We start from the raw sequence: 13,058 nt of genomic DNA, 5'->3' as shown, positions 1-13,058 counted from the left end.
AATATATATACAGTACTGTGCAGCAGTTTTAGGCATGTATAGTGCTAACAGTCCTGATTTCCACAACCCCGGGCTGAAGAGAGGAGGGAGGGCGGCCAGAGTCAGTGTTGACACATTTGACATGTACATGTGTTGCTCAGCAGCCAAGGTCGACCTTAACAGCATTTCTTTTGTTTGGGCCTTTGCACCCCAACAGTTTTCAGTTGCTTAGAACATACACATGACAACCAGTCATGTGGCAACCCTCCTACCCGCCCTAACAGTACCCTAGGCTATGTTTAAGTGCCGCATCTACCCATAACTCCGCCCTAAAGCTGTGGTTTTTGTTTTGTTTTCATCAGATTATTTTCCCATGCCCTTGGTAATGTACAAAGACATCCAGAGCAAGATCTGGGTTGTGTCAATCCTCCTTCCCGCCCGATGGGGCCCTCAGGTGGGCATACTCGCAATTACACGCCTTACTTAAGCCTTGGATTTCAGCCCAAACATGCCTAAAACTTCTGCACAGTGCTGTTTATGCATATATAGTTGGTTAAACTAAACTGATTCTAGTTAAGTGAATTGCAGTGAAAATCTTCAGTTTTTTACTGTTTCAAAAAGTCAAAAAGAATATATTAATGGCCAGTAGGAATGCATGATATTGGACTTGTGCTGTCATCTGATAGGCCCATTTTTTTCAAACTAGTTTAAAGTAAGGCTTCATCTACCTTTTCCAAAACTACAAGAGAGCTGAAGTGGCTAACTCTGGTACAACTTCACCAACTTCCAAGGTGCATACAGGATGAAGAGTCTTGAAGAGAACAGGAATCTCCAGCAACACTTGTAGTTTAGAGAACAACTTTATTAGACCGACGCGTCTCAGCATGTAAGCCTTCATCGGGGTCATCATGACCACCATGACCGGTCTAATAAAGTTGGTTGGGACAGGGCTAACTCCCCACATGACATCATGAGAGGAAAGACTGAGAACAGCTTGATTCAGCATACATTTTCAGAAAGGTGGAGAAAGAAGTTAGGGGGGTTCTGGTATTTTTTAGGGGATTGTGGCCAGGCCAGGGGCATATATTTTTGTTAGAAAAGCCTGTAAAAGTGATTTTTGCATAATTTGTGACCTTTAACTGAAAGACAGTGAAGACCGTATAACAGGGGTTCTCAAACTTTTCGGGGCTAGGAACCCCTAAACATGTGTTAACTTCCATTTTTCTTTTGTTTTGTCCTTTAACTCTGCATGCTTTGTTATCAGATGATGCTTTAGCTTGGTGGGCTTCATTTGCAAACCCATGAAGACACACAGCCCATCTTGGTCTTGGTCTTGATTCTATAATATTGTTTTTTGTTTGTTTGTTTGTTTTTTGTGGTATGGGTGTGGAGAGGTTAGTGGATGATGTTTGCCTGAGTAAGCTGTGTTAAAGACAAATTTCTTTTTTTTTTTAATCTTGGAACAGACAAATAAAGTTCTATTCTACTCTATTCTATTCTGTTGCTGTTCTCAATAAAACCAAACTGGCATCACTTGATGAAGTGGAAATGCTTAAATATTTATCCATTGTTGCTAGCTGGACCTGCAGGCCAAATGCATCCTGGGCAAAGTGGCTGATGTGTGATGAGTGATAGATTTATGTGATATGTCACAATCATATCTGTGTTTCTGCTGGCCCAAAGCAGAGTCATTGGTTTAGTATGGTTGTTTTATGGCACTATTATCCCTATGTGTATTTTTTTATTAATGACATGGCCTTACTTTAATAATTTATTCAGAATTATCTGGGACCCCCAAGCTGTTGCTCACCATGCATGTAGCTGACCCCAGTTTGAGAACCACAGCTGGATAAAATGCGACTCTTTTTTATGGAGCTTGCACTTTCAAATAAAAAATTCTCCTAACTGAACAACAGGTTTTTGCATGATACATTCACATTACAAATAGGGAGAAATGTTCAGATTTGTGGATACTGATAGTGATTTTCAGCTCTCATCTGCTGATGTCTACATTATCCATTATAATACTGTGCATACCTTTAAGCTACACTGTATGGACAAAAGTATATGGCCACACCTGTTGAACATTAAAGTCAGGTGTTTAAGTGAGATCTGTTGTCACATGTATATAAAATCAAGTACCTAACCATTTTTGATTAAAAAAATGGGTCGTTCTGAAGAGCTCAGTAGCTTCAAGCGTGGTACTGATGGATGCAATCTCTGCAATAAGACGGTTTGTGAAGTTTAGTCCCTGCTGGATATTCAACAGTCAAGTGTAAGTGATATTATAAGAAAGTGGAGGAGTTTAGGAACAACAGCAACTCAGCCATGAAGCAGGAGACAATGTAAAATAACAGAGTTCTGAACATCCAGTGTCATTAATGTTAGCATAAAAGCTGTGCTGCAAGAGCTTCATGGAATGGGTTTCAATGGCCGAGCAGCTGCATGCAAGCCATATCACCAAGTCTAATGCCAAGCGTCAGATGGAGGGGTGTAAAGCACTCTGACACTGGACTGTGGAGCAGTCCAATTAGGATTCCAAGCTCTTGTACAAGCCCAGGATTTAAATTAGCTAGCTTATGAATCTACAAGAGGATCAAGTCATTTAAGCACAAAAGGTTTTCAAAGAGCATGCGTGCAAAGCTTGAGTGTGGAGTCGTGAGTCGCAGCAGTGGTTCTGCTTGAGTTTGAACATCTGAACCAGCCGATAAACAAGAGAAACTCAACGAGTTGAGCCTTCACAGCATCACTTAATGGGCCTTTAATATACCAGACAGAACAGGTGTTACTAATAACATTAAGCATTAAGCTCTGACAGTATAAGAGTGAGTCAGCAGAGTGAAACTAGCCCTGTGTCAGAAAGCACTCCCTGCTTACATCAACAGTGTAAGGCATGATTACGCCGTCTTATGTTTCATTTAAAAGCACATTTTCAGAACAGTGTGACAGAGTAGAGTCCAAGGATTGAACATAATCCAAGGATCCTGATAATAATCCCACAATGTAAGGCTTCCTGTTGTCTATTATTATTAATGTTAACACATTATTCCAACATGATTCTCCTGGTTAAGAAATAAATTAGTGTTTTTTTCACTGGCACAGACAAATCTGAGGGTCCTTCAGATCTAAAGTTACATGTGACTGATGTGTGAAAGCATGCAGACTTCCATCCAACATGTAGAAAATTATGCATGATAAGCAGAGATTATAGAAATTGTTTTTCCTACAGTCATGGACAAAAGTATTGGCACCCCTGCAATTTTTCCAGAAAATACACCATTTCTCCCAGAAATTGTTGCAATTACACATTATATTGGTAAACACATGTTTATTGCCTTTATGTTCATTGGAACAACACAAAAAACCAGAAGAAAAAAGCCAAAATTGACATAATTTTACACAAAAAGGTTAAAAAAATTGGCTGGACAAAATTGTTGGCACCCTTTTAAAACTGTGGGTAAATAATTTTATTTCAAGCATGTGATGCTCATTTAAACTCACCTTTGGCAGTAACAGGTGCTGACAATCTAGAAATCACACCTGAAACCAGTTAGAACATATAAAAGTTGACCCAACCTTTGTGTTGTGTGCCTGTGTGTCACACCAAGCATGGAGAAGACAAAGAAGAGCCCAGAATTGTCTGAGGACTTCAAAAATGTGGAAAAATATGAACAATCTCAAGGTTACAAGACCATCTCCACAGATCTTGAAAACCCTTTGTCTACTGTGCGTAATAAAATCAAGAAGTTTATAACCCATGGTACTGTGGCTAATCTCCCTGGACGTGGATGGAAGAGAAAAATTGACAAAAGAATGCAACGCAGGATAGTTAGAATGGTGGATAAACATCCTCAGTCAACTTCCACACAAATTCAGGCTGTCCTGCAGACTCAGGGTGCAAAAGTGTCAGCTGGGACCATACGTGGTCTTCTGAATGAGATGAAGCGCTGTGGCAGGAGACCGAGGAGAACCCCACTGCTGACAAAGAGACATAAAAAAGCCAGACTGGAGTTTGCAAAAATGTACCTGAGTAAGCCTCAATAAGCCTTCTGGGAGAACATTTTGTGGACAGATGAGACTAAGGTAGAGTTTTTTGGAAAAGAACACCATTCCACTGTTTACAGAAAACAGAATGAGGCCTTCAAAGAAAAGAACCCAGTACCTACAGTCAAACATGGTTGAGGTTCAAGGATGTTTCGGGGTTGTTTTGCTGCCTCTGGCACTGGGTGCCTTGACTGTGTGCAAGGAATCATAAAATCTGGAGACTATCAAAAAATTTTGGGCTGCAATGTAGGGCCTAGAGTCAGAAAGTTGGGCCTGTGTCAGAGGTCAAGGGTGTTCCAGCAGGACAACGACCCGAAATATACCTCAAAAAACACCTAGAAATGGTTGGGGACAAAGCGCTGGAGAGTTCTGAAGTGGCCAGCAATGAGTCCAGATCTAAATCCCGTTGAACAACTATGGAGAGATCTCAAAATTGTTGTTGCAAGAAGCACCCTTCAAATCTGAGAGACCTGGAGCAGTCTGCAAAAGAAGAGTGGTCCAAAATTCCAGTTGAGAGGAGTAAGAAGCTTGTTGATGGCTATAGGAATAGATTGGTTTCAGTTATTTTTTTCCCAAGAGTGTGCAACCAAATATTAAGTTTAAAGTGCCAATAATTTTGTCCGGCCCATTTTTTGAGTTTTGTGTAAAATTATGTCAATTTTGGCTTTTTTCTTTTTATTTTTCTTTTTCTTTTTTGTGTTGTTCCAGTGCACATAAGGGAAATAAACATGTGTATGCCTAAAACATTTGTAATTGCAACAATTTCTGGGAGAAATGGTGTATTTTCTGCAAAGATTCCAGGGGTGCCAATACTTTTGTCCATGATTGTATCTATTGCAACATGCAAATTTATGCAATGTATTCACTGTGGATGCTCATATTGCAATAACGATGAAATTGTTTTTCACTGTGCAGCTTTAACGTCCAACAGGTGGGTTAATGGCATGCATTTGCAACACTATACTTGTCAGTAATGAGGCCTTATGAGAGTAATTCATCTTTGTAGACCCCATTTCCTGTTTTTTGATCAGACTGTTGAGTAATCATGATTTAAGGAGAAGTGACTTTGCCCAAAATTCCCTAAGAAAACAGCCAGCTTAACCATGGCTGTAACAAACAGGCAGTAATAAAACTGAATGGATGAGTTCAAGGGAGGAGGGAACCAGCAGCTGTTAATAAGGAAGCAGGATCTCTCACTGGAGGCTCTCTGTCATTAAAACAAGCCTCTCCCCATCATGTATTATACAATCATTCACCACTTAGACTCTGTCCTCCAGAGGAGGGTTTGAACAGATGGATATGTCTGTCTGTGGAGAAAATAGAAGATGCAGAGGTGATAATAGAAAAGGATGAAGAATGAGAGGGTGTTAATGACCTGCAGAAATTAGCAGAGAAGTCTAAGGATTGTCTCAGTGTGTCTCAGATCACGTGGGAGAAACAAAGGGATCTAGTGATGTTTAAAAGTTTACATTTCAATCTACTGGTTTGTGCAAAACACTCAATTCTACTCCAAATTAGCCCCATTATTCATTTATATGCTAATGGGAAAGTGTTAGTTCAACAGAGCCCATTATGATATTCAGAGCAAACATTTGTCAGCCTACTGTGTTGTCAGCACCTTGATAATGAAGCCACTGGAACCCACCCTCCTAATCCTCGTCTCAGCTGCTCCCTCCAAACGTCTTTAATTACAACTTCATGCAAACCCAGTCACCTGGTAAAATGTCGCTCTCGACCAATTACCAGCGAATCCATCGCCTCTATGATCACACTGATTTGTGAGGCAGCAGGAGCTATTTGTTTACTCCCTCATAAACAGCTGACATCGAGGTAACACGGTGATACAGAAAGGAACAAAACAAACAAACTTCCACTTATTTTTATTTGTTTGTTTCTGAGGAGGCGATGGGTGTTAGGGTTTTTTCAGGTAGCTAAATAACAGGAAAAAAAGAGGAACTACGTCAGGTTTGACTTCTAATTCCTGAGTGACTTTACATGTGAGTAGGTTCACAATTATTTTGCAATCAAGGGTTTTATTGTGGTACTGCAGAAGATCTAGGCGGACATGCATCTTTCCATCTAATTAACTCCTTTTACCTGCACAAATGAGTGTTTGTGTAGTTTTATTAACATCTTAACTTAATCATCATTGCATCTTGAGGAAAAATATGCTGTATTCAAATGAAAAGTGATGTAGCTAATTTAGCTACATTTAAATCTCAGCTTCTTAAACTCAACTGGATAAAATTAAGTCTTGTGCCCTTGTGATGACTGGAAAATTTACTGACAATTTAGAAAGCAAAACTAGACCATAGCTCTCAGACGCTCCCTCTCACAGACTGTTACAGTGAAACACTGCACCTATCAGGAAGGAAATACATGCTAAAATTTTCAAAATAAAATAAATTAATCTCTTGGTCAGGTTGGGGTAAGGATTAAGATACAAAAAGTTAAAAGTCAAAAACCTGACCAGCAAATCCTGACTACAAAATGTTTAATAAAGTCGAGTACTCAGTCTGCGTACAAGAAAAAAGCTTGCCCTCCATGAAAATATTCTACAGTATGTAGCAAATGTAGCTTATGTAGCAATGCAGATAAGGCAGATAATGTAGCTCAACCTAAACCTAAAGCTCACAAAGATCATGGATATGCAAATGAAGCTTTATAGCTACGATATCTACAAAACGTATGTTGTTACCTTACCTTTAGCTATATTTGAAAAACCTCACATTACTAAAGCTAACTTAGCTACACCCAAAAAACCTGACCAGCAAACCCTGACTACAAAATGTTTAATAAAGTCGAGTACACAGTCTGCATACAAGAAAAAAGCTTGCCCTCCATGAAAATATTCTATATAGCAAATGTAGATATCGTAGCTATATAGCGTAGATAACATAGCTAAACATAAAGCTAACAAAGATTATAGATATACAAATGAAGACACATGGTTATACAATCTGCAAAACGTACAATGCTACCTTACCTTTAGCTATATTTGCAAAACCTCACTTTTCTGAAACTAACTTAGCTACATCCAAAAAATCTGACCTGCAAAACCTGAAAACAAAATGTTACAAGTCGAGTACTCATTACAACTCATTGCAATATTCTATGTTGCCAATGTAGCTTATGAAGCAATGCAGATAAGGTAGATAACACAGCTAAACCTAAAGCTCATAAAGATTGTGGATATACAAGTAAATTTACATAGTTATATTATCTAAAAAACACACATTGCTACCTTAATTTTAGCTTCATTGGCAAACTCTCACAATGAAAAAAAGTTAACTTAGCTACACCCAAAGAAATCTGAGCAGCAAAACCTTATTACAAAATAATTACTAAAGCTGAAAAAACAGTCTGTTCACGGGAAAAAAGCTTGCCCTCAATGAAAACATTCTAACATAGCAAATGCAACTTACATAGCTAGGTAGATAATGTAGCTAAAGCCAACGCTCAAAAAGATCATGGATATACAAACAAGCAACGTAGCTCATTATGTAGCTCATTATGGTAATGTTAATTATGTAGCTAGCATGGCTATGTTAGCTTTAAAGCTAACTAAGCCAAAGAAAGCCCATATAAATTTACCTCTTGATTAGACCTCTGACCTTTTTCTGTTTTATTAATGAAATGTTTCTTAGTCTGTAACTGCCAGACTTTTTTATGAATAGAGTTGAGACCCCCCAAAAAAATCTAAGAATGTACCGGTGACTGCAAACATGGAAGTTTCGTGGGCAAAGGCTAGATCAACAAATCAGAACTGTCCCTGTGCCACTCGAGGATTGTGGGTAATGTAGTGCTGTTGCTAAGGATCTCAAATAAACCATGTTTTTCTTAAAATGAAATGGACAACATATAAACTTGTGTCTTCTATATGACCATAAATCATCATTTCAATCTCAGGTAGCTGTGGCAAGTCTTGAATGACATGATGGCTAATATTCAAATCTGAAAGCAGCATAGACTGATTGATGTTGTGGCTGATAAGGGACAGCAGGAAGGATAGAGTGGGCATGTCTTATTACCCCTCATACCTTGCCATATCCAGGGTTGCTCTAGAGGCATATCTTTTAAACTCCACAGTAGATGCACCTAGGGCTTGAGTGACATGACTTTAAGAAACATTTTCAGTAAATATTCATGCTGGGAGTCATATGTGAAAATGAAAACTGCATCCTTATCTGTTACTGTAAAAATGGACACAGTGCTGTTAAAAAATGTTTGCCCCCTCCTGATGTCTTATTTTTTTGCATATTTGTCACACTTAAATGATTATTTCATTTTTCAAGAGAAAAAAAAAAGCCATCCAAACCTACCTGGCCCTAATTTTTGCACATTCCTGTGTACATTTTGAGTGTGTAGCTCAAACACAACATGCAGTGGTATGCAAAAGCAGAACATTCATGGTAACTGCATTGCAGCAGATATTGGAACAAATTGCACCTCGCTCTGCAGGATCATAACAGCATGGTTGAAGTGGTGGTGCTCCAGCGTAGCAGAGGTCCCATAAAGCAGAGCAAGGGCTGAGCCAGTCCTGGAACACACATACACACAAAACACATTCAGGGATCAAGAAAAGGAACAACATCACCAAGATTTACAACATGCTAAGAAACAAAGTGTGCTGTTGAGTCCGTAGTAATTCCCTTACCGATCCACTCTGCTCTCTGTCGCCAACTTAATGCTCAATAATGAAAGAAACAGGAGAGCCATAACCTAAACTGCAGCTGGACTCAACAGTTACACACTAAATATGATCATTTATTGTGGAGAATACTCAGGAGAACTGGGCCTGGTGTACTGAAACAAGGGTTTTAAAGAGAAAATGTTCTTTGTGTTTTTAGAATATGTCCTTTTTTAAATTTAACAATAAAATCCAAATGAAGACATGTCGGAATTCACCTCCTTCTTATTTAGTTTCGTGGGTTAAAATGTAGTTTGCTCTAATGGAATGGCTTTGGCTCAGATGTAGAGTCAGTCCAACCAAAAGGTAGATGGTTTGATCCCATCTCCTGCAGTAGCATGACAATTTGTCCATGGGAAAGACACTTAATCCATATTTACGTGAATATTCAGAATTCAGAACCAAAGTACCTCAGACACTTTACAAAGAGGGCTGTCTAGATCATACTCTTTGATATGTCCTTATAAAGACCCAACATTAACACTTAAACCCATTATGGGGTGTTGTGTGAATATGTGTTAAAGTGTGTGAAAGGAATAAGGTCATAGTGAAGGCAAGACAGCAATTATTAGACGGCCCCTCCTGCAGACTGTCATGATGAGACGCCATCTCTGTCAGAAAGGAAGTGCTGTAATATGCCGGTACATTGTGTTTCCAGTTATAGATTTTGCTTTTTAATTCAATTTTATTCATAAATGAAGTCTGGAGTACAAGTGGGTACATGAAATAATGCCACATTTTAGCTTTGTTAGCTTTAGCTAACATAGCTAAACAAGCTACTTAGTTATGCAAGTCAGTGTAGCTAAGTTAGCTTTAGCAACATGAGCATTGGCAAGCATAACTTAACGTAACATACCTGCATAAGCCTCATAGAAATGTAGCTACATAGCTTACATAGCTAATGTTAGCTTTGTAGCTTTGTTAGTATGGATGTCCATGAGCTTTGTGAGCTTTAGCTCCGTTAGGTTGAAGGATAAGTTTTTTCCTGTAGACTGTTAACTTGACTTTATGAAACATTTTGTAAGCAGGTTTTTACTTTTAACTTTTGGTATCCTTACCCTTAGGAATACATTTTTATTTTGAAAGTTTTATCATTTATTTCCATTCTGATAGATGCAGCGTGTCTTTTTTTCCAGAACAGATTCAAAGTCATTTAAATGGATAACTGATAATTCAGGCCTTGTTCACACAGAGACGAAAACGATATATTTCCGTTTTGTTGAAAATCCTTTCCATAAATACGGGATCATTTGAGGAAATGTCTGTGTAAGGATGGAACCACCGAAAACAACTGGAAACGCTGTAGTATATATGCCAAGCCTGTAAGTGGCGCTGTAACGCTGCAACGGAACCAAAAGAGAGAGGACGATTACAGAAAGTACCCCAGACTTTCTCCTTGCTGCCATTCTGGTTGTTCTTCACGGTGGTTGTTTTGGTTCGACAGCACATGCAGCCTAAGTGGGCTACGCTATGTGTTACGTAATCATTTAAGAAAGATTTGGTTTGCTGTCACACAGAGATGAGACGGTAAGCATTTACAGATTTTTTTTCACTCTGGAGCCCGGTTTCAAAAAGTAGCGTTTACAGCCCCAAAACATCGTATCTGTGTAGATGAAATGCCAATAAGACAAAAAACTTTTGCATATACTCCTGAATTTGTCTCCGTGTGGACGTGGCCTCAGATTAGCGCCTGCTGCTTCCTTCTCTCTTGTACGGCCCCCCCACCCCCGGACTGAACCCTCACTTTAAACACTGTGTATTATGTGGATATCAACCACAGAAATATACCAGATAAAGGCATAAATCTGCATACTCATAGGTCATAAAAGAGACTGAATTAAGGTTGTTCTCAATCTCTTCAACTTGGCATAGCATAATGACAAATGGCCGTGTGCTGTATGAAGTTCTCTTTTAGGATGGGTGGATTCAGAGGGATTTTATAGGAGTGACAGAGCCACAGGCTCACAGTACAAAGTACATTTTACGAATTTTTCCAGTTAAGGCAAATAAAAAAACACAACAAACACAGTGTGCAAGGTTCAAGAGCGTGAGGATTTTTTCTATTACAGAAACTGGGGGAAAATTGTCAGGTAGGAGGGGCAGTGGGACAAGTGCAGACAACAGGTTTCTAAAAGTTATCCTGGAAGGATAACCACTAAATCGCAAGCAATAAATGGGAAAAGGGGGGAAACAAAAGCTCAAGAAAACTAGCCCACAACCAAAAAACTCCCGTTCTTGACAATACTGAGAAAAGGGGAAACTAAACCACTGCTGCCGTGCAGCAGAAATGAACACAAACTACTAGGGAGACTGAGAAATGTATCTTCAGATGAAAGAAAACAAAGCTCACCAGACTGGTGTGAAAAGGAGAACCATAACACTGGTTAATGCTTTCCAGCACAATAATCTTAATCCAGGGGCAACTGGTTATTCTCATAGAACGTAGACAAGAAATATATTACACAATGCTTAGGTGACCTTTAACTTTCACACTCTCAAGAAGAAACACAGGGAAATGCTCTCAATACCTCTGATGGTGAGATAATGAGTCAGCACAGAGTGCTGCAGCCCAGGAGTATATATAAGTTTGCCACACCTGGCCCCAATCAGGGGCAAACAGCCACATACACCTGATGGTGCAGTGATTGACCCACACCTGGCACTGCCCTGATTGACACACTCAGTAAGTTACCAGGCTGATTTTCCTCACAAAAATGGCATTAAAAAAATATGCAACCAACATAGCATCCTCTACCATCAGGGTGTGAATTGGTATAAAAGGCTAGGTATGACCTTTTCTACATAGCTACATTTTCTACTTGTGCAGCTAATAAAGCTATGCAAGTTACCTTAGAATGTTTTCAGGGAGGATGAGCTTTTTTCCTGTAAGCAGACTGTTTAGTTGGCTTTATTAAACATTGAACACACAACAGGTTTTGCATAACCATTATCTTAGCCCCTACCCTTACCATAAACAGACGTTTAATCAGATTTTACATTAAAAGTTTTAGTATCTATTTCCATTCTGACAGAGACGGTGTCTCACAACAACGCTCTGTGAGAGGGGCCGTCAGACAGGTACAGCCTGCAGCCAGATCCCCTCTCATTTTTCAGAAAACCAACCTTTATTGGCAACGGGAACACTAACATTCACTCTTTATTTCATAACCTACTTGTTCTCTAAGCTCCATCTCTGTTATGATGACCTCTGTGAGGATAGAGAACACAAGGTTTAAGGTTGTATTTAATGGCTTTTTACCTTTTTACCTGCTGAATCTGAATGTTTTCAGAGTGTTTTCAGTGTCTTCGTTAAGCAGATGCTTATATAATCCTTACACAACCTGCCGCTTGTCTCCGGCTGATCAGAGCCGGACTTCTGCAGCCTGCTGCTGAAGGTGGCAAAACGCGCTGTAAACAGTGTGTGGGAGGGAGCGTGCTTATGTGTATGGTAGACATTAGGCAGCTAACACTTACTTGGCCTGAAAAGCATTGTTGGTGCCCCTGTGGTCCAAGTCGTGGCAAACACAGCCGACGATAAGCGCTAAGATCTCCACCTCAGTCAGAGTCTCCTGGAAACCCGCCGTCTGATTGGTGAAGAAGAATAGAGGTCAGTGAGAAAACACACACTCTCATCTCTTGATCAAACAGCCCTCTTTCTACGAAATAGCAGCTAAAAACAGTTTCTCCCAGGTCAGCCGGTGAGACCGCAGTAACACGGTCAAATGGATGAATGGGTTCTGGAGGCCATGAGCTGACTGAGTCACTATAGGTCACTGTGGGGATAGCAGCAAAGATAGCATGGCCCTTAGTCCTCTCATTAAAACACATGGCAGGAGAGTGGAGGGCCACTGAACAGCTTACACACTGCTATTTCATTTCCCCCTGCCAATAATCAATTCAGATGGGGCTTTGTGCATTGATGTTGTGCTTGATTAAATGAACTACTCTGTGCTGTTTGTATAACAGTGTATGTGTGTGCCTTTCCCCAAAGGACTTGATAAAGTAAGGCTGAATGAAGTAATTATCTTGGGGGTTTCTGTTCAAACAAATGTCGCTGGTTTGACTCTGCAGCATTGCCTGTGTACAAAGTTAATATTACAATGAGTCTCATTATGGCTCTCAGTCATTTTAACACAGGTCTAACAGAAATGTTTCATGTTTTATCAGAAGCCCTAAGTAGACAAGCATCCACACATTTCATTCAGCCCATTTTCATCCCAGTTCTCGACTTTTCTGGCTATGTCAGTCCTGTTTTACTGTGTCAACAACCTAATTTGAGTTGTTTTCTTGATATGCTGAGATAAAATAAATGGTTTCCCATGATAACAGAATCATTTATCTCATT

At 39.6% G+C, this 13,058-nt stretch overlaps 1 protein-coding gene across 1 annotated transcript in view; it reads right to left on the bottom strand.

Annotated features, from left to right (window-relative positions):
* Positions 1–13,058, bottom strand: part of pde11a (phosphodiesterase 11a) — a 73,005-nt gene that overhangs the window by 12,979 nt on the left and 46,968 nt on the right. The window contains exons 13-14 of the mRNA XM_041806386.1: positions 12,188–12,297; positions 8,473–8,563 (exon numbers count right to left, since the gene is read on the bottom strand). Of these exons, the coding sequence (XP_041662320.1) occupies positions 8,473–8,563; positions 12,188–12,297 (201 nt within the window). The remainder of the gene's footprint in view (positions 1–8,472; positions 8,564–12,187; positions 12,298–13,058) is intronic.

This window comes from Cheilinus undulatus, linkage group 15, assembly GCF_018320785.1.
Source record: "Cheilinus undulatus linkage group 15, ASM1832078v1, whole genome shotgun sequence".
Lineage (NCBI taxonomy): Eukaryota > Metazoa > Chordata > Actinopteri > Labriformes > Labridae > Cheilinus > Cheilinus undulatus.
The sequence above is the reverse complement of the archived record's forward strand: the minus strand, read 5'-3'. Positions and strand labels throughout refer to the sequence as shown.